Source organism: Mustela putorius, unplaced genomic scaffold, assembly GCF_011764305.1.
Source record: "Mustela putorius furo isolate JIRA1106 unplaced genomic scaffold, ASM1176430v1.1 tig00004053_pilon_pilon_pilon, whole genome shotgun sequence".
Lineage (NCBI taxonomy): Eukaryota > Metazoa > Chordata > Mammalia > Carnivora > Mustelidae > Mustela > Mustela putorius.
The window spans coordinates 1183588-1199470 of NW_025422186.1; the positions used below are offsets into that span (position 1 = coordinate 1183588).

The 15883-nt window shown below is 39.1% G+C and overlaps 1 protein-coding gene across 5 annotated transcripts in view; it reads right to left on the bottom strand.

The window, feature by feature from the left end:
- EDA (ectodysplasin A) overlaps positions 1-15668 on the bottom strand; it is a 493666-nt gene extending 477998 nt beyond the window's left edge. For 2 of the 5 annotated variants that reach the window (XM_045072767.1, XM_045072766.1), the window contains exon 1: positions 14988-15668. In XM_045072767.1, coding sequence (XP_044928702.1) covers positions 14988-15383 — 396 coding nt within the window. In that variant the 5' untranslated portion in view covers positions 15384-15668. Of the gene's footprint in view, positions 1-8934; positions 14480-14987 lie in introns of those variants that run through there. The other 3 variants (XM_045072765.1, XM_045072764.1, XM_004777877.3) reach the window with 2 other exon arrangements.
- Between the last annotated feature and the right edge of the window lie 215 nt (positions 15669-15883).

The window sequence follows — 15883 nt, forward strand, 5'->3', positions numbered from 1 at the left end:
TATAATGATGTACAGAACATCTCTAGAACATACCTTGCTTAAACTAAACTTAATGCCTATTGATTAGTAACTCCATATTTACCCCCACCCATCATTCCACTCCCTTTTTTTTTTTTTAACCTCAGATAAGTGGAATCATGCAGTATTTGTCTTTATGTGACTGGCTTATTTCACTTAACATATTCCTCAAGTTTCATCCATGTTGTCCTATATTGCAGATTCTCCCTTTTTTTCAAGACTGAATTGTATTCTATCATACACACACACGCACACACTTGCTTTATCCACTTATGAATTGACAGATAGATCATTTCCACATCTTGGCTATTGTATATAGTGCTGCAATGAACATGGTAGTACAAATGTCCCTCAAAATCTTGATTACAATTCTTTTGGATAAAAAACCCAAATCTGGATGTGGTATTTCTATTTTTAATTTTTTGAGAAACTTCCATCCTGTTTTCCATAGTGACTGCACCAGTTTACATGCTTACCAACAATAAGAAGGTTCCAGTTTTTCCCTATCTTCTTTCTGATAATAACCATTCTGGCAGGTGTGAGGTAGTATTCCATTGTGGTTTCTTCATTTCCCAGGCAATTATTGATATTGAGCATTTTTCATATATGTGCTGACCATTTACACGTTCTTTTTGGACAAATGTCTATTTAAGTCCTTAGCCTGTTTTTTAATTCTATAATTTGTTTTTTGCTATTAGTTACAGGAGTTTCTTACATATATTTAGAGATTAATCCCTTATCAGATATATAGTTTGCAAATATTTTCTCCCATTCTGTACATTGCTTTTACTCTGTTGACTATTCACTCTGCAGAAGCTTTGTAATTTGATGTAGTCCCACTTAATTTTTTATTCTTGTGCTTTTGGTGTCATAACCAAGAATCACCGCCAAGATTAATTTCATGAAGCTATTTCCCATGTGATCTTCTAGGAGTGTTACAGCTTTGGGTCTTACACTTTACTTTTTAATCACTTTTCAGTTATTTTTTGTGGATAAGGGTCCAACTTCATTCTTTTGCATGTGAACATCCAGTTTTCCCAACACTATTTGTTGAAGATACTATCCATTCCCCACGGTATACTCATGGCACCCTCTCCAAAGATTACTTGACCATATACAGACAGATTTATTTCGGGGATCTCTCTTCTGTTTGATTAGCCTAAATGCCTGTCTTTAGGCCAACACCATACTTTAAAAAAATATTTTAATTACAATATAGTTAACAGTGTTATTAGTTTCAGGTGTACAATATAGTTCAATAATTTTATACATTACTCAAGACTCAAATGTACCCTTGATCTCCTTCACCTATTTCACTCATTTCCCACCCATCTCCACTATTGTAACCATCAATTTGTTCTCTATAGTCAGGAGTCTGTCTCTTTGTCTCTTTCCTTTGTTCATTTGATTCATTTCTTAAATTCCAAAGTGAGATCATATGATATGTCTTTCTCTGATTTATTTCACTTAGCATTATATCCTCTAGATCCATCCATGTCATTGCAAATGGCAAGATTTCATTCTTTTTTATGGCTGAGTAATATTCTCTCTGTGTGTTTGTGTGTGTATGTGTGTATACTGCATCTTTTTTATCTGCTCATCTATTAATGGACACTAGGGTTGCTTTCATCATTTGGCTATTTTAACTAATGCTTCAATAAATATAGGGGTGCATATATCTTTCTGAATTAGTTTTTTTGTATTCTTTGGGTAAACACCCAGTGGTGGAATTACTGAATCATGTGCTAATTCTATTTTTTATGTTTTCATTTAAATTCTAGTTCGTTAACATATAGTGTAGTAGTTTCAGGTGTAAAAGCTAGTGAGTGATTCAACACTGCCATACAATACCTGGTGCTCATCACAAGTGCACTCTTTAATCCCCATCACCTATTTAACCCATCTTCCCACCTACCTCCCTCCTAGCACCCTTCAGTTTGTTCTCTATAGTTAAGAGTCTGTTTCTTGGTTTATCTCTTTTTGACCCTTTGCTCATTTATTTCTTAAATTCCACATATTAGTGGAATCATATGGTATTTGTCTTTTTTTGACTGAATTCACTTAGTATAATACTCTCTACTTCCATCCATGTTGTTGCAAGTGGAAAGGTTGCATTCTTTTTTATGGTTGAGTACTATGCCATTATATATATAAGTAAATATCTCACATCCTCTTTACCCATTCTTCGGTCAATGGATATTTGGGCTCTTTCCATAATTTGGCTATTGTAGATAATGCTGCTGTAAATGGTGGAGTGCATGTATTCCTCTGAATTATTATTTTGCATTCTTTGGGTAATACCTAGTAGTATTATTGCTAGATGATAGGTCTATTTTTAACTTTTAGAGGAACCTCCATACTTTTTTCAAGTGGCTACACCAGTTTGCATTCCCACCAACAGGGCACACGTGTTCCTTTTTCTCCACATTCTCACCAACATTTGTGTTTTAACACCATATTGTTTTGATGATTAAAGCTTTGTAATATCGTTTGATAACAGAACATGTGATGCCTCCAGTTTTGTTCTTCCTTAAACTGGACATTTGTGGTCTTTTATTCTGCAAATACTTTAGGTTTGTTCTGGTTCTGTGGAAAATACCATTACACTATTAATAGGGATTTCATTGAATCAGTAGATTGATTTTTGTGGTATGGACATTTAAACAATAGTCTTCCAATCCAAAAACATGGGATGTGCTTCCATTTTTTGTGTGTTTCTTTTTAAATATATCAATGCCTTGTAGTTTTCAGTATAGACATCTTTTGCCTCCTTAGTTTATTCCTAAATGTTATATTCTTTCCAGTGCTATTGTAAATGGGATTGTTTTACTTCATTTTCAGATAGTTCATTTTTAGTGCATAGAAATACAACTGAAGGATGCTGGGCAGCTCAGTTGGTAAAGCATCTGCCTTTGGCCCAGTTCATGATCCCAGGGTCTTGGGATTGAGTCCCACATTGGGCTCCCTGCTAAGTGGGGAGCCCGTTTCTCCCTCTGCCTGACACTCCCCCTGCTTGTAGGTGGACTCTTCTGACAAAGAGTTTTTTTAAAAAAGAAATGCAACTCATTTTTGTATGTTGACTCAGTACCCTGCAATTTTTTTGAATTTGTTTACTCATGACATCTGCAAACAAAGATAACTTTACATTTTCCCTTCTAATTGGATGGCTTTTTTTTCCTGGCCTAATTGCTCTAACTAGGACTCCTAATACTATGTTGAATAGAAATAGAAATAGAGAGTGAACATCCTTGTCTTGTTTTAAATCTTAGAGGAAGAGCTTTTAGTTTTTCAGCATTGAGTATGTTAGATGTGGGCTTTTCATATACTGTTTTAATTATTTTGAGGTATTTTACTCTTATTTCTAGTTTGTTGAGAGTTTTATAATAAAAGTATAAATTTTGTCAAATGATTTTTATGCATCTATTGAGATAATGTGATTTGTATCTTTTATTCTGTTAATGTATTGTATCACATTAACTGGTTTTTGTATGTTGAATCATCCCTACATCCCAGGAATAAGTTCTACTTGGTCATGGTGTATGATCCTTTTTGTTTTTTTAAAGATTTTATTTACTTATTTGTTAGAGAGCAAGCCACAGAGCACAAGCAGGGAGAACAGCAAGCAGTGGCAGAAGCAGACTCCCTACTGAGGAGGGAGCCTGATGTGGGACTTGATACCAGGACCATGGGATCTTGACCTGAGCTGAAAGGAGACACTTAACTGACTGAGCCACACAGGCATCCCATGTATGATCCTTTCGATGTGCTGTTGGATTCAGTTTGCTAGTATTTTGCTGAAGATTTTTGTATTTTATAGTCATTGGGATACTGGTCTGTAGTTTTCTTTCCTTCTGTTGTCTTTGTCTTGCTTTGGTATTAGGGTAATGTTGATCTCATAAAATAACTTTAGAAGTGATCCTGCTCTTCAGTTTTTTGGAGGAGTTTGAGAAAGCCTGGTATTTCCCTCAATGTTTGGTAGAATTCATTAGTGGAGCCACCTGGTCCTGGTGTTTTCCTTGTGCCCTTTTTGATTACTGATTCAATCTCTACATGAGGTACTGGTATGTTCAGACTAATTCTTCATGATTTAGTCTTAGTAGGTTGCATGTTTCTAGGAATTTATCATTTCTTCTAGATTACCCCATTTTTGGCATATAATTGTTCATTGTAGTCTCTTAGGATCCTTCTTTTATTTCTGTGCCATCAGTTGTAATGTTCTTTCAATTTTTTAATTTTTTATTTTTTATAAACATGTTTTAATCCCCAGGGGTACAGGTCTGTGAATCACCAGGTTTACACACCTCACAGCACTCACCAAAGCTGTTCTTTCATTTCTGATTTTGAGGGCTTTGTTGTTTGAATTTAGTCTAGATAGGGGCTGTCACTTATCATTTGAAAAAACTCTTGTCAATTTTTCTATCTTTTATTTTGCTTATTTCTGCTCTAATCCTTATTTCCTTCTTTCTTTCAGCTTTGGATTGTTTTTTCCTAGCTCCCTAAAGTTATCTCATTTATTTCAGATCTTTCCTCTTTTTTAATGTAGGCATCTATTGTTATTAACTTCCCTCTTAATACTACTTTTGCTGCATCCCTTATGTTTTGGTAGGTTGAATTTTTTTTAAGATTTTATTTATTTGACAGAGATCACAAGCAGGCAGAGAGAGAGAGGGAGGAGGAAGTAAGCCCCCCAATGAGCAGAGAGCCCAATGTGGGGCTTGATCCCAGGACACTGGGATCATGACCTGAGCTGAAGGCAGAAGCTTTAACCCACTGAGCCACCCAGCTGCCCCTGTGTTTTGTTTTTCTTGAGGTATTTTCTCATTTCTTTTCTTTTTTGACCCAATGGTTAAGAGTTTGCTGTTTAATTTCCACATATTTGTGAATATTCCAGTTTTCTTTCTGCTATTGATTTCTAGTTTCATTCTATTCTGTTCAGAGTAGATACAAAGCATGATTTCAATCTTCTTAAATTTATTAAGACTTGTTTTGTGACCTGATATGTTATCTTTTCTAGAACATGTGTTTGTGAAAATATGTATTATGCTGTTGCACAGAATTTTCTGCAGGTTAGGTCCATTTGGTCTATACGGTTGTTGAAGTCCTCTGTTTCCTTACTGTTCTTCTCTCTAGATCTTCTATCCATTACTGGAACTAAAGCAGTGTTGTTGTTTTTTTTTTTCAAGATTTTATTTATTTGACAGAAACGGTAAGAGAGGGAACACAAACAGGGGGACTGGGAGAGGGAGAAGCAGGTCTCCTGCCAAGCAGAGAGCCTGATGCAGGGTTCAGTCCCAGAACCCTGGGATCATGACCTGAGCCAAAGGCAGATGCTTAATGACTGAGCGACCCAGGTGCCCTGCATTGATGTTTTCTACTATTATTGTATTGCTGTCTATTCCCCCTTTTGGTTCTGTCAATATTTGTGTTATATGTTTAGGTTTTCTGATGCTAGTGCATATACAACTGCTATATCATCCTGCTGAATGGACCATTTTATCATTATATAATATCCTTCTTTGCCTCTTCTGATAGTTTTAAAAGTTTATTTTGTCTGAAGTACAGCCAATTCTGCTCTCTTCTGTTTATCACTTGCATGGACTAGCTTTTTTTTATTATTCTTCTAGTTTATTCTTTAAGTTAACATACAGAGTAGTATTAAGGTATACAATATAGTGATTCAACAATTCCATACATCATGCAGTGCTCACCACAAGTGCACTCCTTAATCCTTATTACCTACTTAACCCACCCACACCTACTTCCCTTCTGGTAGCCATCAGTTTGTTCTCTATAATTAAGAATTTATTTCTTGGTTTACTTTTTTTCCTCTTTGTTCATTTGTTTTGTTTCTTAAATTCCATGACTGCAATCATTTACAATGACAAGGATGGAGCTAGAGAGTATTACACTAAGCGAAATAAGCCAGTCAGAGAAAGACAAATACCACATGATTTTTCTATTCTTTTATGTTCAGTCTATGCGTATCCTTGAATCTAAAGTGAGTTTTTTTGTAGAAAAACATGACTGGGTCTTGGCCACTATTTGGCCACTATATCCATTTGGCCACTATATATCTTCGATTGGAGGAGTTTTGTGTATTTACATTTGAAATAATTATTGATAGGGAAGGATTTACCATTGCCATTTTGTTAGTTGTTTCCCATTAGTCTTGAGATTCTTTTGTCTTTATTGTCTCTCTTGCTACCTTCCTTTGTTTTTGTATTAATATGCTCTGATTTTTTTATAAGTCTATTTTAAGCTGATGACTTAAGTTCAATTGCATACAAAAACTCTACAAGCGAACATTTCTCATACACTATTATTTTTGTCACATCCTACACCTATCCATATTATATGTTTTTTTCATATTGTGTAACTTTTAATGGTTATTTTTAATAATTTTGCCATTTAACTTTTATACCAGAAATAAAAGTGACTTATCTTCAACCACTACAGTTATACAGTATTCTGTATATGTCTATATATTTAGTTTTACCAATAACTTTCATACTTTTTTATGCTATCACAGAGCTCTTTAGTATCCTTTCAAGTTAATAAACTCCCTGTAGCATTTCATGTAAGTCAGGTCTAAGTGATGATAAATTTCCTCAGCTTTTATTTTTCTAGGAATGTCCATATCTATTATTTTTAAAAAGATTTTATTTATTTGTCAGAGAGATCACAAGTAGGCAGACAGAGAGGAGGAAGCAGGCTCCCTGCTGAGCAGAGAGCTGATGCAGGGTTTGATCCCAGGACCCAGAGACCATGACCAGAGCCAAAAGCAGAATCTTAACCCACTGAGCCACCTAGCTGCCCCTGTATCTGTTATTTTTAAGGACAGCTTTGGCAGGTATTATATTCTTGGTTGGTAGGGCTCCCCCCACCGTCAGCACTTCGGATATATTATCCCACTCCCTTGAGTCTGCAAGATTTCTGCTAAATAATTTCCTGATAGTCCTAGGGGGAGTTATCTTGTTTATGATAAGTTGGTTTTCTTTTGATGCTTTCAAATTTTTTTTTTATTTTTAATAATTTGAGTATAATGTGTCTTGGTATGGCTTTCTCTGGGTTTATTTATTTAGTAATCTTTGGGCTTCTTGAATTTGGTTGTTCATTTCCTTTCCCAGATTTGGGAAGTTTTCAGCCATTATTTCTTTGACTAAGCTTTCTGGACTTTTCTCCTCTCTTCTCTTTCTGGGATTTCCCTAATGCCTATAATGTTCTGCTTAATGGTGTCCCATAGTTTCTTAAGCTTTCTCACTATTTTTCTTTTTTTTTTTCTTTTTGCTCCACTGACTGAATTATTTCCAAAGACCAATCTTAGTTCACTGATCCTTCTGCTTTAACTAATCTGCTGTTGAATCCTGCTCATGATTATTGTGTTTTATAACTCCATATTTTCTGTTTGGTTTTATTTCCTCTTTGTTAGAATTCTGTATTTATGCACTGTTCCCTTGATATTGAGGTGAGCATCTTTATAATGTCATTTTTTAATTTTGTCAAATATATTTCATAAGTCTTTCATTAGGGTCAGTATCTGGACATATATTTCCTTTGTGTGGAACATCTTTGCTGATTTTTCATTTTCTGTTTTTAACGATTTATTCATTTGACAGTGAGAGAGAGGGAACACAAGCAGCTGGAGTGGGAGAGAGAGAAGCAGGCTTCCCACTGAGCAGGGAGTCTGATATGGGGATCAATCCTAGGGCCCCAGGATCATGACCTGAGCTGGAGGCAGCCACCCAATGACTGACCCACCCAGGAATCCTTGATTTTTCATTTTCATTGACTCTCCATGTTGGTGTCTACACATTACACAAAGAAAACATCTCTCCTAAGCTCTGTGGATTGGTCTTGTATAAAAGAACTTCACCAATCAGACATTCTGGTTACTTCTATCAATTCTTTCCCTCCCCAAAGAGAAGCAAGCAGCAGTGGCTTTTTCTCTTTACTCTGTACAGAGTAGAGTAGCTATCCATTTACCAGTCCAAACTGCCATCTCCATTCTTCCCCAGATAGCTAGACTATGCCAGACCCATCAGAGATCCAAACTGGCAATACAGATGCCAGATCTTTGGGCAACCCTGCAGAAGTTGTGGCACTGAAACCAGAAATCAGCTCTTCCATCTCCATAAGTAAGCTAAACACTAAAAATGTTTCATCTACACACTCTGATGAGCAGGGTGGGAGGAACTATGGCATCTATAAGTCCTAGCCATCATTTCTGTTCACCTCCATAACTAGACTGTGCCAGATCCTTGCACTCGTGGACTGACAAGTCAGATGCCAGTTCTTGGGGCAGCCCTGGAGAAATTGGAGCACCAGATGCACAGATAAACTTTTCTTCTCCAAGGAAATATTGAGAGTTGGCATTTTTTTGTCTTCTTGCTCTGTACTCAGCAGGAGGGATGATCTATGATATCTACCAGCCCAAGACACTGTCTATTTTCTCCTAGGCAGGCCATTCAGAGTTTCAAGACTGGCAAGACAGAAGTCAGTCCTCTGAAAACTTGGGAATGCTGGAAGAACTCCTTCCCTCCCCTGGGAGAAGCTAGAAGCTAGGGGGGTCTCTCTTCATCATATGGCCCCTGAGTTGGTAGCAGGTACTCTGGTGAGAGGGTGTCCCAAATCTCCCTGCTGATATCAGTGAGTTTGGTTTTATATTCACCCCAGGTATAGGAGCCTTTCAATTAGTCCCTTAATTTCTCACAAAGGGAATTTTTCCTTGAATCACTGCTAAATGAGTGTGTTGGGGGCAGGGAGAAGGGTTCAGGACTTCCTAATCTACCATCTTGCTGACATCATTCCCTTTAAAATTACTCTCTTTTGTGGAATATGATAAGCTGGTTCTAAAATATATAGAGAAATGCCAAGGGCCAAGAACATCCAGGATACTTTTAAAGAAGAGAAACAAGGTGGAAGGACTTGCTTTACCAGATATCAAGAGCTTATTATAAAGTCCAGTAATTAAGGCTATGGTAGTGTTACAATGGCAAATAGACTAATAGAACAGAACAAACAGTTCAGAATCAATCTTGCACATACGCAGACAACTTATGACAAAGATGACATTGTAAAGAAGTGAAGAAAAAGACATTCCTTATAATAAATGGCCTGGGTCAGTAGAATGTCTATATGGAAAACATAAAGCTTGGCCCCTGATATCTCACTATACACATAAATCAATTCCAGATGGATTGTTGATCTAAATGTGAATGTCAAAAATATAAAGCTCCTAAAAGATAACATAGAATATCTACATTATCTAAAGGTAGGAAAATACTACTTAAAGGAAACATAAAAAACACCAGTCATAAAGGAAAATAATGAAAACCTATAGATGCATTAAAATTTAAAATGTCTGTTCCTCAAAGAATGCTATGAAGAGATTTGGGAAGGGCTTGCAACATAAAAAATGCAAAAATGGTTCATAGCCAGAGTATATAAAGAATTCCTATAAATTTACAAAAAAAGGACAAATAATCCAATTTTTAAAAATGAGCAAAATACTTGTACAGGTACTTCATAGAAGCATCTATCCAAATGGATAATAAACATATGAAAAAGAGTTGAACTTCATTAATCAGATTCTGAGAAATGGCAATTAAAATTACAATAAGATAGTATTATAAACCCATCTACCAGAATAGCTATAATTTAAAAGGGTGATAATAACAAGTGTTAACAAGAATGTGGAACAACTAGAATTCTCATATACTTCTGGTGGAATTTAAATTGGTATAATCACTTAGAAAAACTATCATTATCAATAAATTTGAAAATATGTTTTCCCTACATCCCAAAAATTCTAATCCTAGGTATATACTCAAAAGAAATTCAAGTACATATAAACAAAAGGTTGGTATGATACTATTCATAACATCATTACTTACAATAACCCAAACAAGGAACAATCCAAATATTATCAGTCAAATAAATAAACTGTAGTATATTCAAACATGGGAATAATATACAAAAATACAAATAAAAAATTATGGCTTTATGCAACATGGATAACACAGGGTTGAGGAAAAAAAAAACAGACCCCCTGCAAAATATATATTGTTTGATTTTACTTATATCAGGCTCAAAATAGGTAAAACTAATCTATGATGTTAGAAGTCAAGATAGTCATTAACTTTGGAGGGGAAAGGTACAATGATAGGAATGGAGCATGTGGGGGTTGTGAAATGATAGTTCTATTTCTTAACCTGGGTTTTGGTAATATCAGTGTGTTCACTGTGTAATAATTCATCAAACTATATGATTTGTTACCCTTTCTGTATATATGCAATACTTCAATATAAAGAAGTACACTTCAATATAAAAGTGGGGGAAATACAGAAAAAAATGAACAGCTAAGTACAATAGGTAAAGTTGGTCGTCTCTGGGGGCCACCCTAACAGGAAAGACAAATGGTTTTCTTGATAATGTTTTTGGGGATTAAGTGGCTTCAGAAGCTCTCTATTATAAGGAGATCTTTCCTATAAGGCATTTACAGATAAATTATAAATTATTTTTTCACAAAATCTAAGAGAGAAAGAGGTGAGAATTAAAAACAAAATAAAACATCAAATGATGTTTTACATCACAGAAAGCTTTCTGCACCACTTTGAAGGTAATGTGGTTAGGGCTCCTTTCTATTTTACTTTCTAGTAATTCTAGAAACCAATGAAACATTGCCAGTGGAACAATTTACTCACCTAAGCAAAGCTGACACAGGCTTATTAGCAAGACCTGAGGAAAGTAGGCTTGTTACAGAGAAAATGTCTTTGTTTCACATGACTATCTCCAAAGGCCCAACATAATATTTAACTCAACAAGTATTAAAATACCTTAACTATAACTAGCAATGAGTCAGGTACTGTGGAAAAAGACAAAAAAGGAGGCAGATTTCTGAAGAGTTCTATATAAAGACACAAGAGTTATTAAACCAAAAAACAGCAATAACAACTAGAGAATGATCCTAAGACAAGATATGGTAGGTGGGTTGCAGGAGTAGAATTAGTGAGAACGGGATAGGAATAATGGAGCTAGTTGATCAAAAACCATGAATGTCACACCTTAAACTCTAGATTTAAACCTATAGAAAGGTATTTTATCTGGATTCCATGCCCCTAAAAAAGTTCTTGGACTTAATGACTCCTAGTCATTTTCTTGATCAACCAGCCTTAATAAGTAATGTAAAATTTGTATACACTAATGTCCTATCTAGTTAAACCAAGAAATGTTTTGTGGAAAGATAAAGTTGATTTCTATGTCATCATTTCAAATAATTAGGAACATTTTCCAAATATCCCCAATGGTCCCAAATAAATCCTCATTAATCTACCCATATATATTTTTCTAAACACTTCCTAAATCTTAGAGTTCCAGTTTAGATGATCTCTTAGGGCAATCATTTGAATGAGATACTACTTTTACTTGCCTCTATTCCAAAATAAACTCTCAACCATTATAAGATATCTCATAGCTGACGTAGTGTCTGGCTAAAAGCAGGCTATTTATTGAGCTAAACTGTTAAATTATACCAATATATTAACCTTATTCATCTGCCTCATGGTTTTGTAGACTTTGATCATATCCCTCCCTTAATCCTCTCTCTCTCCAGACCGGAAAAACAACAACAACTAGAAAATCCCTCTATCCTTTTGATCAATTTAATTGAGTTTCTAGGGACTTTTATCAGGTGGTGGGGTTTTTTTGAGAAGCAGGCGCCAGAATTTCCTACATGATTATGGATGCAAATCCACTTTTGGTCTTTTAGGTGGAAAAGATAAGGGTTTTGTTTTGTCATCATTTTCAACATCCTTCCTGCTGATGTCTATCATATTATTGGCTTTGAAGACCACAATCACAACTGGGCCAACTTCTTCACAGAATGATCAACAGTGATTTTCATTTTTTACTGTAACAATCATATTGTGTACTGTCTGACTCAGAAGTTGGTGAGATGTCCCTAGGTCTTCTTCAGTGAGTAGCTGGATGAACCTACAGGTTACTCCTCAGCTACTCCAGCTGAAGGATACCGTTATGATTCCAAAAGGTCTGAGGGGACCCTCTCACTCTTTTTCATTAGCAGTGTCCCCACTGGGGAGGCTTTTCTAACAATCCCCTGGGAGAACTTGGCTGATACATCTGCTTTGTATCCCGACTGCCCTAATTTCCTCTGTATCTTGTTTTAAATGTTTTTAAATTGAGAGGTATAGATGAACCTCCTCAGTGATTTCTAGATCTTTTTTGAGTCATAACTGAGCCCATCTTCTCACAAACATGGATATGTTTGTATGACCTTATAAAATGAAGTGCCTCTGTTTTGTCCACTTGGTCTGAGATCTTTCTGCAATTTATTTTCATTTCATTTATTTTCATTACTCCTTGCAAATAAACTGGTGAGAAACCTGAATGTTCCGCCCACTGAAGGGTGTATATTTTTATCTTTCTTCCTCTCCATCTAAGAGTTGATGTAACAGCAGCTGTTCATGTTGAAAAACTAAGATATAAAAATGTGACCTACGTGGCCAAATCCCACAAGGCTGTTTACTTCCTTGATTATGAATCAGAATCTGTCAGCACAACTTAGAATCTTGACTGTCAGCAGATACTGCAATCAAATGTCCCTGCAAAGCCAGCAGAGGGTGCACCAGGGCCCTAGAAATTTTACCCAAGATGTAGCAGTATCAATTTAACTCTAATAGCCAATCAACTTTTCCTTTTTTTTTTTTTTCTTGCGGGGGGTGGAGGAATGGGAGGTATACTAAAACTAATATCCTCAAGAGAATCATAATTTGAATCTGGGCTAAAATTCCTTTAAAGTATACTTCAATTCTCCTGAAAGTTATCTTCAGGAAGAGTATGGAAAACACGTTAAACTTTGGCTAAAATACAGGTGGAGTAAAAGAAACTGATGCAAATCTGAGCCCTCTACATTGCAAGAATTGTACTATGGAGCTCCATCCCTCTTTCTCCCAGAAGGCTTCCAGGGATGTATGCTACAGGGGAACAAACAAACTTTCTTGAACTGGGAATCAAGAGACCAACTTCCCTTTTACCATTGACCATAGTTGTAGGGTCAAATCATTGTATGGTCAAATCATTTGATCTTGGACAAATCATTCCCCCTACCTCAGGGCCTCTGTGCAATCCAAGGGGATCAAACAAAATGGACTCACATGGCCCCTCACAATTCTAAAAATCCGAGACTCCAACTGATGCCAGCAAATGTAAAGAGCCAGTATGCTTGTTTTCACTGCTCCAAAAGATTAAAACACAAGGACAGAAAATGGGGAGCTGTATTTAAATCTAGACAGAACTATTCAAAGTGCCATGCAAATACCAGGCAACTAAATGCCACTCTAGACCTCTGAGAGTCCCATACCATCACAGAAGCCCTAGGGTGCAGCTGTCCTGCTAATCCTCAGTCTATAAACATAGGTCTGTCCACCCTAAATACCAAAAAGCTTTGGCTACCATTTGACTAAGGAAGTTCAATTACTTCATCTTTTCACAGAATATCAATGTTCAGCTGCTAAGTATTTCTCTACTGGGCATTGTGGGGGCGGGGGTGGATAGATAAAGGGAGCCAGAATCCTAGTTAATTATCATTTAGCTACAGTGTTTAAAGTTTCAAGTATGAGAAGCATGTCTACTGATTTTCTTCTTTGATAAGCTGTTATATAAGTTGGAGTATGCTAGCAAGACATTTTTCAGCCCAGGGTAACTTTACAATGCACAATGTAGAAGATATGTCAGTCCCAACATTATAGTTTTGTCATGAATGTGATGCCAGCTTAGGATGGGTGGTCAAAGAGCACAAATGATGTTTAGAGTATCACAATGACGACTCTGAATGTGGTAGTAAATACAGAAATCCTGGGCCCCTCATTCCAAGAAACTTATGTGCACAACTTGCCCTCTTCCCCAAAAGGAACAAATTCACTATTAGTCTCCTAACCTCCTCAAAATGATTCTTGAATGCTTGCTTCTCTTAAATTTCACAGGACAAAATATGGTAGTTAAGAAAATACTTATTTTAAGTTCGCTAAATTTAGTTGAATAAAGGGCTGAACAAGTGGAAGACAACTACCAAAGCTAATGGTTTGCTAAGAAGGGCACAAACACCATAAAGATCACAAAACACACAAAACAAAACTGCTCGTGAAAGGTTACTCTTGAGTAATTAATTATTCCATCAGTAAGATTCCTGTTCGCAAACTAGCAGTAGTGAATAGACTTCACACTCATCCTATCTACCCCCAAAAAAGAGAACCGGCATGCAAAGGGTGAGTTTATTTCCATATATTTTTTAAATTGCTGCTCAGAAGTTGTCTAGCAAGACGGCATATTTCTACCAGAATTCCACAGGGGCGCTGATCCTCACTAGAACACGGAGGACAATCAGTCTCAAATTGCAGGTAAGTGTGAACAAGCCCACCTTCTGGTCAGTGCTCAAGGACCCGCGCTGAAAATACGATTAAAAGTTGTTTCAACTGTGGAGTAGTGATTACAGCTGTTACAGTGTTACAGCTCCCACTCCAAAGGAGAGCCTGCTCCTGCAGGCATCAGCTCTGGACACGAAAAAACAAGCACCGCGGGCAGAGAATCTCACCAGGAGCAGAAGGGCCAAGCTGCTGCCGTTAGTCCGCCAGAGGGGCAGCACCCGCACCTCGGCGGCCGGGAGAGCCGCCAACTTTCCCCGAAGGCAGCCGGTAGCTGGGGGCGGCAGGCGGCGGGCGCCGGCCGCCGGCCAGGGTTCCCAAGTGCAGGGGTCCGGAGGGAGTCTGGGTGAGCTAGACCAGGACAACCTGCCCGGGGCAACCTCTCCCGGCTCGTCTGCCCCCTCCCTGGTCCGGCCCTGCAACTTGGCTGGAAGTGGCAGAATCCTCCCCAGGGCGCTGTCGGGGAGGGCCCCCGCCCTGCCCACAAGGGGAAGGGGCCTCCGCCGCCGCCGCCCCTCCTAGGTGACTCACCTGGTGCCCGTCCTGGGAGTGTGGGGGGAGTGTGGTTTCTCCCGGTTCCAGCGGCTGCTGCTGCTGAGGTGATGGCTGCCTGAAGTGGCGGGTGATGGGACCGTCAGGGTCAAGGCCACCGGGGCTGCTCAGGGTGCCAGAGGTGCCAGGGGTGCTGGGGCCAAGGCGGGACTCGGCTCCCCGTTCCCGCCGCAACTCGGACCGCAACTCTAGGTAGCAGCATAACGTCAGCAGGTGGAGGGCCAGCGAGAGGCCAAAGAAACCCAGGAAGAGCCGGCAGCTGTTCCCTTCGCCCGCCCGGGCAGGGGCCCCGCGACAGCCGCAGCCCTTGCTCCCCCGCTCCCGCGGCGCTGCGGTGGGCAGAGGTTCTCTGCGCTCTACCTCTGGGTAGCCCATGGCCTCCGGAGACACCCACACTCTGAGGCCCTGGAGCCGCAGCGTCTGCCTCAGCCGTTCAGGACCCCTGACAGGCGGCTACTGCCCTGCCATCGGCTGGGGGCTGCAGGGACCCGTTCCAGAGCAACGGAGGCTGGGCGGAACAGAGCAGAGAGCTGCCGCATGTGCAGCTCCACTCCGAGGGGTGGGAAAGGGAGGAGGAGGGGCGGGAGAGAGGGGCGGCTCGGCCCGCGGGGAGAATGAGGGAGGTGGCCCAGGCCGACCCCGCCCCATCCCCCAAGAGGCTGCCTAGGCGCCCAACCACCGGCCCGCCAAGCCTTGGTGCCCCGCCCCCTGCCATTCCACCCTGGGCCCCCAGCCACGGGGCGGGGCCTTGGGGGCGTGTGGGTTCGCCTCTGCCTGACTGCCCCACCCAGTTCTTCCCGCTTGCGCCTGTCCCAGTTGGTGACCGCCGCTGTCGTTCATCTCTGGACTCCGCCCCAACTTAACCCTATAGCGCC